General features: G+C 44.2%; 1 protein-coding gene across 12 annotated transcripts in view; it reads left to right on the top strand.

Annotated features, from left to right (window-relative positions):
- Positions 1 to 16,445, top strand: part of LHCGR (luteinizing hormone/choriogonadotropin receptor) — a 62,510-nt gene extending 46,065 nt beyond the window's left edge. For 7 of the 12 annotated variants that reach the window (XM_027555221.1, XM_027555216.1, XM_027555213.1 and 4 more), the window contains 4 exons: positions 933 to 1,007; positions 4,854 to 5,039; positions 8,804 to 8,884; positions 14,991 to 16,403. In XM_027555221.1, the coding sequence (XP_027411022.1) occupies positions 933 to 1,007; positions 4,854 to 5,039; positions 8,804 to 8,884; positions 14,991 to 16,143 (1,495 nt within the window). In that variant the 3' untranslated portion in view covers positions 16,144 to 16,403. Of the gene's footprint in view, positions 1 to 932; positions 1,008 to 4,853; positions 5,040 to 8,803; positions 8,885 to 14,990 lie in introns of all 12 variants that reach the window. The other 5 variants (XM_027555223.1, XM_027555222.1, XM_027555217.1 and 2 more) reach the window with 3 other exon arrangements.
- Positions 16,446 to 16,891: the final 446 nt, after the last annotated feature.

The following is a 16,891-nucleotide window of genomic DNA, read 5'->3' as shown; positions in this document are numbered from 1 at the left end:
AGGAACCAGAAGCCCTCAGGTGGCTACTCCCATTGCAGCTTTTGGGTTCCTTAAGAGTAGTGGCCTTCAACCCTTTTTTTCCTACAACACACATACCTAGTGATGATCAGACACATAGCTGAGACTGGTGTAGGAGGCAATTTTCTATACAGACTGTTCTTCTTCCCCTTTGTCACCCACCGAAAAAATGTACATGCATGTATGCTCAGTCACTTCAGTCATGTCTGACTCTGTGTGACACTATGGACTGTAGCCCGCCAGGCTCCTCTGTCCATGGGATTCTCCAGGCAAGAATACTGGAGTGGGTTGCCATGCCCTTGTCCAGGGGATCTTCCCGATCCAGGGATCGAACCCCAGTCGCTTATGGCTCCTGCATTGGCAGCCAGGTTCTTGAGCACTAGCGCCACCTGGGAGGCCCAAGGAGAAATACACAGCTGCAAGAAAAAGTCCAGTTAACACGGTGAAAGGGGGTAGCTTTGAACGGACGCTGCTTTTAAGATTTGCAAACCTCAGTATATTACTATTAATAGACACTGAGCTCTCCAAGGTCGCGATGGCTGCGAGCCTGGTACAGAGCGCGCTGCACCCGCACCCTTCAGCCTTGAACGCTGGAGCAGCATTTCTGCCCTGCCCAGCTGCCTGGAGTAAACGTGCACAGCTCCAGGGCAGCAGTGGGAGTGCTTTCAGTGGTAGGACAAAGGGTTCCACTGAGAGAGGGGGAAACTGCAGGGAAAGGGCAGAGTCAAACACCCAAGATTTCACAGTTGTGCCAAAGACAAGAATGCCGTTTTTGCATTTTACCCACAGCCCCTCCTTCTCGCCTCCACCCCCGAGCACCACATACATGGGCTGGCCCGAACGTGCATGCGCACAGCTTTGACTGTTCACATATGAGCTGAAAAACCCACTAAGGGCTCTGTCCTTCCCCACAGGGAGCTGAAGGAAAATGCACGCCTGGAGAAGATGCACAACGACGCCTTCCGGGGGGCCACGGGGCCTAGCATTTTGTGAGTACACTGGTGCCGCCTCCCCTCCTTGCCCGGTGCACCCCAACAAGCCTGCTCAGGGTGTCCAATCACATCATCCCCAGCTGGGTTTGCAGGGGAACCAGTCTCTGCATGGGAAAGGACTACCCTAACAAAGCACCACCCACTAGGGATTGAAACAACAGAACTGTGCTGTCTGCAGTTCTAGAGGCTCAAGTCTGAAACGAGGCTGTCAGCAAGCCGGCTTCCTCCTGCGGGCTGCGAGGGAAGGACTTATGCCAGACCTCTCCTGGCTCCTGGTAGCTCCCTTTGGTTGTGGCAGTAGAACTCCAGTCTTCACAGAGTATTCGATGTGTTTCTCTGTCTCCAAATTTCCCCCTTTGTATAGAGATACCAGTCATATTGGATTAGGCCCCATCCTCATGATCTCATTGTAACCTGATTACCTCTGGAAAGATCCTATTGCAATTAAGGTCACATTCTGAGGTACTGAGAGTTAGGACTTCAACATATGAATTTGGGTGAGACACAGTTCAATCAGCATCAAATATGGCGGGCCTCTTCACGTGCTGGCAGAGGGGGTCTGGTGTTCCCTGGTATTCCCTCGTGAGAATTAAGGTTGAGTGAGCTGCTGTTGTGTCAGGCTCTCTGAGGATGCAAGGAGCAGAGCGAAGTTCCCTCAGTTAATGGGCATTGAACATAAGGACACATGGGAACATCAAGACAAACAGGAGATTGAACCAGTAGTCTCCCGACAATGCCTTGGGAAGCCAGAAACATCCTATAGAAAACAATTGCAGCTGCAGCCAGACTTCAGGGAGAAATGCAAGAGGGCTCCAAACACGCCGCAGCTCTCACAGCAGAGGCCGCCTCACCTCTCCGCAGAGGTGCCGGCCCACTACTTCCTACTCTGGCACCCCATCACTAATGCCTTCAAGCACGGCTTGAACACATCCTGTTTACCAGGCACCACGCTGCAGAGACAGTGGTGGGCTCTGGTTGATGCCCTATAAAAAAACATTGCACTATGGAGGGGAAAGAATGATGAACAGGCAAAGTGATAAACAGGCACATGACTTTAAAATGAGAAAAGTATTAAGATGAATGGAGAGAGTAGCATGGAAGCACATACACTAACATAGGTAAAATAGAGAGCCAATGGAAATTTGCTGTATGACTCAGGGAACTCAAATTGGGGTTCTGTATTAAACTAGAGGAGTGGGAAAGGGTGGGAGGTGGGTAGGAGTTTCAAGAGGGAGGGGACATAGGTATATCTATGGTTAATTCATGTTGATGTATGACAGAATCAAACCAATATTATAAAGCAATCATCAATCAACTTAAAATAAATAAATATAATTATTAAAAATGAGAAAAGTACTAGAAAGACAGTGAGCAGTGTAGTACAGTTCATCTGTTTATTCATTCATTCATTGATTTTTCCAATAACTGTATGTCCATACTATGTGCCAGGCACTGAATTAGGCATCAGGGAAATGGCAGTGAGTAAGAAAAGACAAATGTCTCTGCCTTCATAGAGTGGGGAAGATGGACAAGGATCAAATGAGTAAAGAAAATATGTACTACACCAGATGGTCGTGGAGTGGAGAAACTTAGCTGGCTGGGCGAAGAGAGTTCTCAGGAGGGGCAGTTAGTATTTTCAGGAGGATGGTCAGGGAAGACTGTCCTGAAAAAGTGATATTTAAGCAAATACCTGAAAGAAAGGAGGGAGCAAAGCTGTGTGGGCATCAGCAGGAAGAGCATTCCAGTTGGAGGGAACTGGGCAGGATCTGCACGTGTTGGAAGGACAAAGAAGAGAACAGTGTGGCCAAGTGAGCCAAGGGGAAGGGCCCAGGGCAGGGCAGAGAGGTGGCGAGAGCCAGGTCAGGGGCCTATGGCTACTCTTTGAGTGAGGTGAGGAGGCGCTAAGGTTTTGATGAGAGGAAGGAATGAACTGACCCAGTTACTCTTTATACCCCAGCTCCTGCCAGTATCTACTCATGATCTTGTCTACTTTTCTATATTCCCCCATTATAAGCCCCAAACTCTACTTCTTAGCCCCTGCCACTCTCAACTCCTGACTCCTCCCTAACTCCTCTTTCCTATCAACTCCTGACTTCCTTTGGTTCCTAGCTCCCACCACTATCAACTCCTGTTATCAGTCTGACTCTACTTCTTTCCTATTACCCTGAGTCTCTTGACATCCTAACTCCCGCCACCAAAACTCCTGACTTTCTCCACTCCCTAACTTCTGGCATCATCAGTCCTACTTCTCTGTTCTCCACTCAGCCTCATGATTTCTGCTTCCTCATGGCTTCCACTTCCTCATGGCTCCTGCTCATTGCTTTCTCTGCTGTCTCTCAGCTTCTGCCATCCTACCATAGGGGTTCCTGTCTACATGTCTTGTATTCAAAGTACTCCGGGCTAGCACACCCTACAGGCAGAGTTCTTACAGCAAACTGGCCACCTACTTGGGCAATGAACAGCTAGGAGAGTTGCCTTTGGTCAGGTACAAGAATGAGTGAGCATGGTTGTAAGACACTCAGCGTGACAGTTTTTCCCTTGAAAAGCTGCTCAGCCCGCCTGCTTGGAAGTGACTGTGAGCCCTGCGGGCATTTACTTTGACTTTTTCAGAACAGTGGAACCAGGCCTAGGTCTCTTTACTACCCAAATGATTATCCGCATTATGCCCTTAGGGTTTATAAGCATCCCTCCCATCCATACCCCCAAAATATTTCCCCCATAAGTCACTCAGTGAAACGGAAAATCTATCATCAGAGATTTACTCCTTTGTAATGAGACCTTGACATTTATAGAATCCTAACTTAAAACATATTACTTCCACTCCAAAATAATAAAAACAAAAAAATTCACCAGTCCTGTAAAGAATCAGGTACTCAATTCCTAATACATCTAACAGAAATACTCTGTAAAACGGAATGAGAACACTGGTTACCTAAATCAATAAGGGCAGAAAAGCAGTAAGAGTCTGCCATCCCGGAGGCAAATTCTGCCACCCTGATTACTCCACCAAGGACCAACCCTGGTCATCACTCCATGGTGTCAAGTTCATCTGTCCATCGATCACCCACTGATCCCATCCCATGCGCTGGGCACTAAGTACTGGGTCAGGGTGCTGAAGGGGGTGGTGCTGCCTGAAAATCTTCACAGTGTATCAGCAGGAAGACAGGAAGAATTTTTAAATGCCCACTTATTCTTCCTTCTCACATTTAATTTGTTTGGAGGTTTCTTGCACATTGCCTCAGGTTTAGAAAAGCTAAGGGGTTCAGGACCTTGTTTGAAAAACCCTGAGCTTTCCACACAATTCTGCTTGCATGAGTATTCGCTTGCTTTGGACTGATGAATCCAGTTTGCCTTTAGAGAAGGTAGATGATGGCTAATGCCACACAGTGGCTCTTAATAGCATAAGCAGCCTGTGCGTCCTGAAAACCTACTCTGTGGAGCTTGATCCACAAAGAGAGAGGCATCTGAAGCCCTAAATACTTCCCCCTGGGCTAGAGCACAAAGCTGGTGTCACTGCATGTGCCTGCTCTATCATAAAGCAAGTGGTTATTTTACTTCGGCTAAGTGGCGGGAAGGAAAGGGAGGGAGAAAGGAAGCAGGAGAAGGGAGAAAGGAAATTCTAATGAATGGATAGTGGGGTCAATATGAGGGAAAACACAACGTAGCTTTTTTGAATTCAGATCTTAATGAGAGTAACTGAAACAGAGAATCAGGGAGAAAGCAAGATGGAGAAAAAATGCCTCAGAACCTAGAATGATGCTATTGTTGAGACAAAGTTTCATTCTATGAATCAAGTATATTAAATAAATAAGTAAGCCTTTCTCTTTTTTTTTTACTTTTCAGGGATATTTCTTCCACTAAACTGCAGGCCCTGCCTACCTATGGGCTAGAGTCCATTCAGACACTAATTGCCACATCATCCTATTCTCTGAAAAAACTGCCATCGAGAGAAAAATTTACCAACCTCCTGGATGCCACACTGACTTACCCCAGCCACTGCTGTGCTTTTAGAAACTTGCCAACAAACGAGTAAGTAAAAAAACAAAAGGTAGAGCCTGCCAAGCGTGGCAGAAACTCAGATCTGAAAATAGTCAGCTGGTCAGCAGCATCCTGCCCTTTTACTGCCTGCCGTCTAAACCAGCACCACAGTCACCTGTGGTCATGGGGTCACTCTCAGACAGACAAGAAGAAAACGAACTGTCCTGTGCCTCCTGAAAACTGACTCCAAAGAGTCGATTCACCCTGCAGCGAAAAGACCCTTGTCACTTATTCTGAGCTAATTCAATTAGAGCCTTAAATCAGGCTATAACTACAGTTGCAAAATGAAGTACAAAACTGGTACCTCAAAGATCAAGTAGCTCTAATCCTTATCAAAGAGCATCATTTCTAAAGAAGTGGGGGAAGTAGGCTCAATAAGGTCAATTTTACCTAATGTCTTAATCTTTAGTTAAAAAAAATACACAGAACACTACAGAAGGTTTTCACTGCTTTTTTTAAAAAAGCTATTTCTCTCCCGGCAGAAGACTATCTTCTATTATAGAACAGAATCCTAGCTCCCTAAGGATTAGCTTGGTATGAGAATGGAAAAGGCAGAAGCTCCTGGCTGGTTTGTGGGTTTGTGACCAGTGCTGGCTTCAGGGAGGTGGGGTGGTCTTACTGATTCAATTAATTCACTTCAGTCCGGAACGGAATGGCAGGGTGTGAAGGATTTTATTCTTTCCTTAAAGCACTCTCTTCCAGATTTTTTTCCCACTGTAATGCATACAAAGAAGTACTTTTTTTTTACATTGCAACCAGTAAACACGACACATGTAACTGAAATAAAACAGAGCACTACTTAACTGTTTTACATGTGAGACACTGTTATTCTTTTTTTCTTTCTTTTGCATAATTTTATTTTTTTTAACTCTTTGTTCTATATTGGGGTATAGCTGATTGACAAACAACGGTGTGATAGTTGCAGGTGAACAGTGAAGGGACTCAGCCACACGTATCCGTGTATCCATTCTCCCCCAAAACCCCTCCCATTCGGGCTGCTACCTAACACTGAGCAGAGTTCCATGTGCTATACAGGAAGTCCTTGTCGGTTATGCTGGTTATCCAGCATACACTATGTTCTCTTGTCTATTTTATTTCATGTTTGTTTGCTTTCAACGCTAGTCTTGATTCACCTTATTGCTTTCATGACCCACCAATGGGTCACAACTCACAGCTGGAAAAACATTGCCCTAAAAGAATATTATACAGCCTAAGAAGATTCTCAAAGAATTAATTAGATGAGGCATTAAGAGAGTGTCACCAGGAGGCAACTGTTTTGGGGATCAACCTATTTACAGTTAATCAACCAGCACGTTATCTTCGTACACCCACTTCATACCTCGAATAGATAGGGAGGTATGGAGCTACCTGAAGTTTTCGGGGTAACCAAGAAGACAGGCCATTTGCTGTGCCAGAAAGCTGTGTGCCACTAACTGAGCTTCAGAGAACATTATCTGAGTATTCGCCGTGTTCCAGAAAAACACTGTGCAAAAATCTGAAGCTACAAAGATGAGTAAGAGCTCATCCCAACCATCAGAGCCATAAGCAGCTATTTGAGGACAACACAAAAGACAGCCAATACTTAGATGCAGTCCAGCAATTGTTATGATACAGCTGAGAACAGAACACAGGACTCTGCGAGAACAGAGGGAGAATTTCTAAATGGCAACAGGGCTTATGGAAGACTTCCCCAGGAAGCTCAGTCTTCTGCTGAGCTCTGAAGAACAGGTAGCAATTAGCTAGACAGGTGTGACAGAAAGCATGCCAAGAAGATGGAAGAGCTTTTGTGAAGGCACGAAGGCAAGAGACCATGGAATGAAAGTCATTCAGAAAAACCAGAACAAGGCAGCTTATGGTTACAGAGAGGAGGACGAGTGAGCAGAGGAGGCCAGGGAGAGGTGAGCTATGATGAGTGTAAGGCCAAGTCGCTGAGAGGATGAGGAGCCACTGGAGAACTCAGAACAGAATCACTCAGATTTGCTTCTGTAAAGCAGCGCTCTGGGCTGTGAGTGAGCAAAGCTGGTGAGAGAACATCGGGGACACCACACAGCACAGATGCTGGCTTGGGATAAAGCTGATTCTGGACATTTCCACTTTTGTGGGAAAGGAGGCTGCATCCCTTCTGAAGTCATTGACATGTTAAAGCTTTAGTTCAGGGGTGTTTTATTCCAGCAGATGAAAGAAGAGACTACCACCTATGGGTTAAAATAAAAGCAGTGGCAGGTGGGGGGGGGGGGCATTACACAGCTGTGGGCCAGCACCAAGTGAGAGGGTAATGCAGTCACACAGCAGTTGTCTTGATTAGGATGACAAGTTTCAGCTGACCCCCTCTCTATCAATGAAGTCAGAAACCTTGGATGCTAGTGAGGATGGAGAGCGTGAAGCTGGGCCAGTGGATGTTTGTGCAAACTCTGGGTCAGCCCTCTGCCCTGCAGCTGCGGAGCCTGGATAACCCACACAGCTGCCCAGGCAGATGGCCCCCAAACTCTCCTTGGTGTCTCTGATTAAAATTCCAAGAGAGAGAGAGTAGACAGAGCTGAAGGCCAAGAACAACCACATTTCCTGTTAATTGCAGATTGGTTCATGTGGAGCATCTCTAAGTATCAGATGCAGAGTCAGCATCAAACACACACACAATCTCTCTTTCTCACTCCCGCTTTCTCGCAAAGGCGAAATAATCAGCTGAGTAACTTCTGAAAGTGAGTCCAGTAGGTCAAACAGTCCTTACGTATTCCCCACCATCCTGCTTTTACACAAAGTCATTCCTACAAGGGATTGCCTCAGTAATATCGCTAACGTGCTAAGTCGCTTCAGTCCTGTCCAACTGTGTCAGCCTGTGGATTGTGGCCCACCTGTAGGCTGCAATTGTAGGCTCCTCTGTCCATGGCATTTTCCAGGCAAGAGTACTGAAGTGGGTTACCATGCTCTCCTCTAGGGGATCTTCCCAACCCAGGGATCAAATTGGCAGGAGGGTTCCTTACCACTAGCGCCACCTGAGAAACCCTGTTAATGTTGGAGAAGAATAATAAATAGAAATATCCATCTTGAATTACATTCCTCTTTCCTCTTCAGGAAAGGCTGGAATTCGCACAGCCTGCTCTTCTTCTCTCTTGTTTCTCCATCCAGTTTTCCTTTGTGCTTCACCACGGTTTCATCTTAGGAATACAAGTATAGCCTTCTTTTAATTTCTTGACATTTACCCCTTTCCACAGGCTAAAGTTCTTAGAGGGAAAGATGGAGGAATAGGGAGCAACCACATTATATTTCTGCACATAAGCCAAAAAGGCTGAAAATTCACATCATTTTAAAGCCAGGTCCAGAATCTTCAAATCTTTACAAGAGAGATTCCCAGTTATAATTCAAAGCCATGAACTCTGAATGGTTATTTGTTCATCAAGGCCGATGTGGGGAGGAGAGTGGTGAGTAGAAAACCTTAATATGCCACAAAGTTATCTTTTAATGAGCACTGAAAAATCCAGGATTCAATGAGACAAATTTAAGTTTTTTCATCTCTAGAGCCCACACAAAACACTTAGCATTCAGAAGCATTTTATCTAAGCTGGAAGCACTCTAATGACAACTCGGAAGCCTTCACTCTCTCCCCTGGAAGTGTTTCAGTTAGGACAATGGTACAGAACACAACGCAGGTGTAATAGGGAAAGAATTTGGAAGAACAAAGCATAAACAGACATGAGCAGGCTTAAAGACCAAAAGCTCAACTGGTTTTTTTGTTTGTTTTTTTTTACCTCTTTCAGGCAGAATTTTTCATTTTCCATTTTTAAAAACTTTTCCAAACAATGTGAAAGCACAGCAAGGAGACCAAATAATGAAACACTGTAAGTATTTGCATGGAAGGAAACTCGGGGAGCCATGTCTCATTCTGTGGGCACCTTAGCGTTATCAGTGCCAACGATTTTCTTTTCATAAAAGTCTTGGTTGGGGCCATGTTTGCAGAGCATATTTTAATAGCTTTAAAATGGGGGGTGTGTGTGTGTGTGTGTGTGTTTTTTACAAGGCAGTCCAGGTGATCAATTATCTCTTCAACTGTTTACAAAAATACTTGTAAAAACACACCTACATATTCATTTTACAGTCATATTAAATTCTCTTCCAAAATTAAAATTTTCTTTGCAGGTATTCTGATGTCACTAAGGACTTGTTTAATGATAGCCTCACTTGTAAGGATTTTTCACTAGTCATGTGGTCAGCATTCCACAAAGATTAACTGATTGTAGACAGCTTCTAGAAGCAGCCACTCCCCTTCGGAGAGACTTAGGCCACCTTGATCATTATGCTCTAGAGCTTAAAATTATTTAGACCTAACACTATCACTGACACATATTGGATGGGAGCTGCATTTCTATTCTACTGACTGATATTTTTTAAAAGATTTATTTATTTGGGGCTGTACTGGGTCTCCGTTGCTGCTCGGGCTTTCTCTGGTTGTGATGAACGGGGCCTACCCTTCTCATAGTGGGCAGGTTTCTCACTGTGGTGGCTTCTCTTGTTGCAGGGCACGGGCTCTCAGATGCACCAGCTTCAGCAGTTATGGCACATGGGCTCAGCAGATGCGGCCTCCAGGCTCTAGAGCACAGGCTCAGTAGTTGTGGCACACGGGCTTAGTTCCTCTGCGGCATGTGGGATCTTCCCAGAAAGGGATCAAACCTGTGTGCCCTGCATTGGCAGGCAGGTTCTTAACCACGGAGCCATCAGGGAAGCCCCTGACTTAAAAAAAAAAAAAAAAAACGTTTTCCTACTGCCTTGGCATTTCATATACCTTCAATTGTAAAGGAACCAGTGAAGTTGTTCGGTCATGTCTGGCTCTCTCCTCCATCCATGGAATTTTCCAGGCAAGAGTACCAGGGTGGGTTGCCATTTCCTTCTCCAGGGGATCTTCCCAACCCAGGGATCGAACCCAGGTCTCCCGCATTACAGGCAGACACTTTACCATCTGAGCCACCAGGGAAGCCCACTGATACGAGAATGAGGCTCAGTAAGTCAAGGCACATTAAAATAGAAAAGGCTATAAATTATAACTTAATATGCTGGTTCTTTGAGGGGAAATTTAACCCAAAGGCATGACACTTTGGTGCAGCAGTAAAGGTGCGTGCCTCAAAAGTGTCCCGATGCCACAGTTGCTGTGATTTGCGAGTGTTATTACTTCCCTTCCACTCCCATCCCCCCCTCCATGCCCCTCAGGCTACAAAACCAAACCAGATGCCCTTCTAAGGCACCCTTCCAATCTCCATTCTCTCTTCTACATCTTTTTGTCTTTTCCCTTTTTTCCCTATCAATCTGCAAGATATATAGAGGCACAGGGTGGTATGATGGAAGGACCCTGGGCTCTGGAGCTCCTCAGACTTGGATATGAATTCTTGGCACTAATGTTCCTGTAACATTAGGTTTCCCTTGACAATACTTATCTTTTCTGAGACTTTTTTCCTCAACTGTAAGGGACAATAGAAACATCATTTGGCTTTCAGAAGCATGAGAGTAAAGGGAGTTTTTAAAGACTGTGACAGCTAGGGTACCTTATATTATAGTCTCTATTCTTCTATACTTTTTCCCTTTCATTTAGGTCTGACACCATCTATCCTCCAGCATTCCCTTTCCTCACCCTTCCCACTCCTCTCGCAATACTCTCTCCATTATCACCTTCCACATAACACTTTTGCAATCATATGGGTTTTTTTCATCAGTAGGAAACGACTTTTGGGTATAGTCTGTGGTACCATCAAGGGGTGTTTTAGGGGGAGGGGAGACTTTAGCTCAGTCTCAATAACCATCAGCCCCTACCACTCCACGCCTTCCCAAGTAAGCATCCAATCTTGAGTCTGCCATGCTAACACTGCAAGTCCTCTAGTCTTCAGCAATGGCGAAGGCAATGGCACTCCAATCCAGTACTCTTGCCTGGAAAATCCCATGGACGGAGGAGCCTGGAAGGCTGCAGTCCATGGGGTCGCTAAGAGTCAGACATGACTGAGCGACTTCACTTTCACTTTCCACTTTCATGCATTGGAGAAGGAAATGGCAACCCACTCCAGTGTTCTTGCCTGGAGAATCCCAGAGACGGGGGAGCCTGGTAGGCTGCAGTCCATGGGGTCGCTAAGAGTCAGACATGACTGAGTGACTTCACTTTCACTTTTCACTTTCATGCATTGGAGAAACCTGGTGGCCTGCTGTCTATGGGGTCACACAGAGTCGGACATGACTGAAGCGACTTAGCAGCAGCAGCAATCTTCAGCATCCCCCAAAACTACCAAAAATTAACACACAATCTAAGTAAAAAGAATGTGCTCCCTGTGAAAACATTTCTTGTGATAAATCCCCTTCCTTCCCTTCCCACCAGATTGCTATTCCTGAGTGTCTGGAGTTCAGAAATTCTAGAGCCAGCCACTGAGTCTTATCTGCTCTTAAGATATTTTGGTGTCCTCACTGCTGTGGTTGGCCCCACTGTCCTCCTAAAACCCCCGTCTTTTTTCCTGTCTGCTGATTGCTGCTGGAGCAGTGGTGCTACTGTTGCTCCTTCCTCTGCCTCAATGCTGCTAAGCCCATCCAAGTCCATTCACACTCTCTGCACAGCCTTCAGTACTAAAGACAGCTCCATGCAGGGTTTTGCCAACAAGCATGTTGATGCCCTCAGGAGTCGTCCCAGGGCACAAATGTAAGTAGCAGCAGATAGGTATTCAGTCCGAAGACAAATCAGCAGGGAGAAAAACCTAGATGAATGCCAGTAGGGCAAAAAAAGAAAGAGCGAGGGACCAGGGGAGTGGAAAAGGAAACCTGTTTGATCTCTTAGTGATGTAAGTTTATTCAGAAACCATGGCAGAATTGTTAACGTCTTTAAATTAGTGCTTTTAGTAGCAGCTGGAGTTATTTTGATAAGGGGAACGTAGTAAGGGAAACCAAGGCAACAATAGTTGGAAAGTTCTCATGTGATGTAATGAAGGTGATTATTTTGTAGGAATCATCCAGAGAACTTGCTTACAATGCACATTCCTGGGCTCTGTCTCTAGAGAGTTTGATTCAGGGTCTGAAGTGAAGCCAAGGAATCTGCGTTGTAATGAACACTCTAGTGATTCTGATGGAAGTGGTCCAAGGGCCACACCTTGAAAAACCCTGAGAGATGGTGGAGTAGAAGAAAGTCCCCTGGACGATGCATATGAAGACCTCGTGTTGCCACTAGGTCAGTGCTGAGGGGCCTGGGCAAGGCACTTACCTCCTTTAATCTTGGTCTCCTTACCAATAAAATGAAGGGCTTTTCCCAGGTCCTTCATCACTCTGATAGCCACCATTATCTCTTTAAAGATTTAAAAATTAGGTAATTATACTGATGTGCATGGGATGAGTACAAACAAATATGCTAGGTATATTTAATAATAAAACGAGTGAGTTTCCTACACAGTCTCCTGTGAGCGGCAGTAGTACTTTTCCAGTCTCAACCTGGTTTCTATGACATTGTAGCACATTTTTTGGTGTCCCAGGTCATAGATTTCTTTTCCCTTTTTTGGAAATCTATGTTCTTTCCCTTAGGTAATTGTGTTGCTCAAATATATCATTTTATCCAGTAACAGTATTAGGTACACACTCCCTTCTACAGAAAATGAGAAGTTACATTTTGAGAGTAGAGAAAAATGCTCTTTTAATGTGTGAGAAACTCTGGGGTGAGATATATATTTGTAACGGCCCCGACAGAAAAATTATGCCCGTTTCTCCACCTTTCAAGATTATGTTAGCTGACTGTGGGCAAAGAGAAAATTTGTAAAGCCTACATGCATCATGGGGCTTTTTTACCGGGTGGTAAAGAATCCGCCTGCCAAGGCAGGAGATGTGGGTTCAGTCCCTAGCTTGGGAAGATCCCCTGGAGAAGGAAATGGAAACCCACTCTAGTATTCTTGCCTGGAAAATTCCATGGACAGAGAAGCCTGGTGGGCTACAGTCCATGGGGTCACAGAGAGTCAGACATGAGTGCACAGCACACACACGCATCATCCTGTATCGCTCACTGTTCCTGCAGCCTCATGATCCCTTCCCAAGCCAGCATCACCCCGGTTTATTCATCCCACGACATCTATTGAATGAATACTCTGGGACAAAACTGTGCGAAGCACTGAGAGTTCAAACATAAACAAGATGGAGTCCCCTGCCTTCATAGTTATTAAAGAATAGTTTCATATACTGTTAAATAAGCCATGTATCATCACATAATGGCCATGTTAGTTTGAGAATTACAATAGTAAATGCAGCTTAGAGGAGGGGTGATAAACTCCTTAGAGGTGTAGAATCAAGAAAGGCTTCATAGAGACGATTATCTTTAAAGATGAGGAGGAATTCTCCAGAGAAATGAGGGAGACGGGGGAAGAAAAAACAACACATTCAAAGACAAAGGGACAAGACAGCAAAACCTGTTCTGAAAGCCACAAGTCTTTTCATGTGACCAAAGGGTTGCACAAAGGATTTGCAAGAGATAATTATAAGGATCTCTAACAGTCACTGAGTACTTACTAGGTATCAGGCATTATCCTAAAAATTTTACGTGTTTTAATGCATTTAATCCTTTAGCACAATACAGTGAGGGGAGGTGTGATTACTATCCTTATTTGACAAATGAAGAATTAAAGAACAGAAATGTTAAATAACTCTCCCAGCTGGTAAAAGCTGGAACCCAGGCAGTCTTGCTCCAGAGCCTATGTTCTGAACTGTACGGCACTACGGCTTCTTAAGGGCTTCCCAGGTAAGCTACATGTACAGAACAGGTCTGCCAATGCAGAAGGCAGAAGACATGCAGGTTTTATCCCTGGTTTAAGAAAATCCCCTAGAATAGGAAATGGCAACCCACTCCAGTATTCTTGCCTGGAAAATTCCATGGACAGAGGAGCTTGGTGGGCTACAGTCTATGGGGTCGCAAAGAGTCAGGCACGACTGGGTGTGCCTGCACACGCGCACACACGCAGCTTCTTAGTGATGAGGTTACAAGAGGAGACAGAATGCAGATCAAGGAGAGACTCAGAGGTCTTCACAAGGAGTCTGGAGTTCATCCCATAGCCAATGAGAAACTAAGAAATGTTTGAATTAATGTAATGTGCGTAAGACAAGCCATTCCAGTAGGAATATACAGATGGACTAGGAAGAGGGCTAAAATTGGGGGAAGGATGCCAAGAAGAAAACTAATGTAACTGTCCCATTAGAAAGAATGAAAATCTGAACTCAAGCAGTAGCAGTGGGGTTGGGAGAAAGGGAGTGCCAGAGTGGAACCATTCCTTCACTAGGGACACAGTCCCTCTTCAGTCAGTCCACTCTCTGAATCTGACTCATATCCTAAGAATTATCTATTTTCAATTATTTCTTTCTATTGTTCATGACTCTATTCTTCCTCTGCTCCTAAATTTCTTCTGAGTAACGTAACCTTGGTTCCATTTCTCAACTGGGCTGCCTGATTAGCCAAGGACTTCAGCATGTCCTCCCAAAGCTGATAATCTTCAACAGTGTGAGCCTTTCAATCCCATTTGTGTTCTACTGCAGACAAACAGCTTGATAGCAATTTGGTTAGCAACTAAAGGAGATAAATAGCTAAGAAAATGTCAAGAAAGTTTTTTTAGATTGAGCAAGCATAGATTATGTCTCTAAATTTGTTTTCCAAAGAAAAGAATGCTCTGTAAACAGCTTCATTAAATCCTTGCATCACTGTGTAAAATCTGCATATTAAAAAAAAATCTAAATGGCTTTTCATTCCCTTCTTAAGGAACTCCTACGCCAATTCAGAGTTCTCAGATAACAAATAAATATAAGATTGAGGCTGTTTTGACTTCATTTCCTTTAGTTTGCTCTCCTTAAAAAAAAGAAAACAAAAAACCACTAGGGGCGATTTCTAAATGTTTTTCAATACCCAGAATCATAGAAAATCTCTTAAGTTTACACTGAGTCACAATATTCTTCTTACAGTTATTCTGCCATCTTTGCTGAGAGTGAACTGAGTGGCTGGGATTATGACTATGGTTTCTGCTTACCCAAGACACTCCAGTGTGCTCCTGAACCAGATGCTTTCAATCCCTGTGAAGACATTATGGGCTACGACTTCCTTAGAGTCCTGATTTGGCTGATTAATATCCTAGCCATCACAGGAAATGTGACTGTCCTCTTTGTTCTCCTGACCAGTCGTTACAAACTGACAGTCCCCCGCTTTCTCATGTGCAACCTCTCCTTTGCAGACTTCTGCATGGGGCTCTACCTGCTGCTCATTGCCTCAGTCGATGCCCAGACCAAAGGCCAGTATTACAACCATGCCATAGACTGGCAGACAGGGAGTGGGTGCAGCGTGGCTGGCTTTTTCACTGTGTTTGCAAGTGAACTCTCTGTCTACACCCTCACAGTCATCACACTAGAAAGATGGCACACCATCACCTATGCTATTCAACTGGACCAAAAGCTGCGACTGAAACATGCCATTCCAGTCATGCTCGGAGGATGGCTCTTTTCTACTCTCATTGCCATGTTGCCTCTTGTGGGTGTCAGCAGTTACATGAAGGTCAGCATTTGCCTCCCCATGGATGTGGAAAGCACTCTCTCACAGGTCTACATCTTAACCATCCTGATTCTCAACGTGATGGCCTTCATCATCATTTGTGCTTGCTACATTAAAATTTATTTTGCAGTTCAAAATCCAGAGCTGATGGCTACCAACAAAGATACAAAGATTGCTAAGAAAATGGCAGTCCTCATCTTCACCGATTTCACCTGCATGGCACCAATCTCTTTCTTTGCCATCTCAGCTGCCTTCAAAGTGCCCCTCATTACAGTAACCAACTCAAAGGTTCTACTGGTTCTCTTTTATCCTGTCAATTCATGCGCCAATCCGTTTCTGTACGCAATTTTCACAAAGGCATTCCAAAGGGATTTCTTTCTGTTGCTGAGCAAATTTGGCTGCTGTAAATATCGAGCTGAACTTTATAGGAGGAAGGATTTTTCAGCTTATATCTCCAACTGCAAAAATGGCTTCACTGGATCAAATAAGCCCTCCCGGTCTACCTTCAAGTTGACTACATTACAATGTCAATATTCAGCTGTCCTGGACAAGACTTGCTATAAGGAATGTTAACTGTGATATCAGTAAACACATTACTGAATTATACTTAAATATGGAAAAAAATTTATCTCCACCAGTAATATTAACAAAGAGTTGGTTTCAGGAAATTATGTGTTAGGCACATCAGGCAAAAAAAGACTCTCTACCTAGCTCAAAACGTGGTCCATGACCATGGCCCGTCTAAAAACTATTTGTCAAGAATACTGTTGGTAGCTTGATAGGGATTGCATTGAATCTATAAATTGCTTTGGGTAGTATACTCATTTTCACTATATTGATTCTTCCAATCCATGAACATGGTATATTTCTCCATCTATTAGTGTCCTCTTTGATTTCTTTCACCAGTGTTTTATAGTTTTCTATATATAGGTCTTTAGTTTCTTTAGGTAGATATATTCCTAAGTATTTTATTCTTCCCGTTGCAATGGTGAATGGAATTGTTTCCTTAATTTCTCTTTCTGTTTTCTCATTATTAGTATATAGGAATGCAAGGGATTTCTGTGTGTTGATTTTATATCCTGCAACTTTACTATAGTCATTGATTATTTCTAGTAATTTTCTAGTGGAGTCTTTAGGGTTTTCTATGTAGAGGATCATGTCATCTGCAAATAGTGAGAGTTTTACTTCTTCTTTTCCAATTTGGATTCCTTTTATTTCTTTTTCCTCGAATAGCCAAAGCAATCTTGAAAAAGAAGAATGGAACTGGAGGAATCAACCTACCTGACTTCAGGCTCTACTACAAAGCCACAGTTATCAAGAC

This window comes from Bos indicus x Bos taurus, chromosome 11, assembly GCF_003369695.1.
Source record: "Bos indicus x Bos taurus breed Angus x Brahman F1 hybrid chromosome 11, Bos_hybrid_MaternalHap_v2.0, whole genome shotgun sequence".
NCBI lineage: Eukaryota > Metazoa > Chordata > Mammalia > Artiodactyla > Bovidae > Bos > Bos indicus x Bos taurus.
Note: the sequence above shows the minus strand (reverse complement) of the source record. Positions and strands in the feature narration are given on the sequence as shown.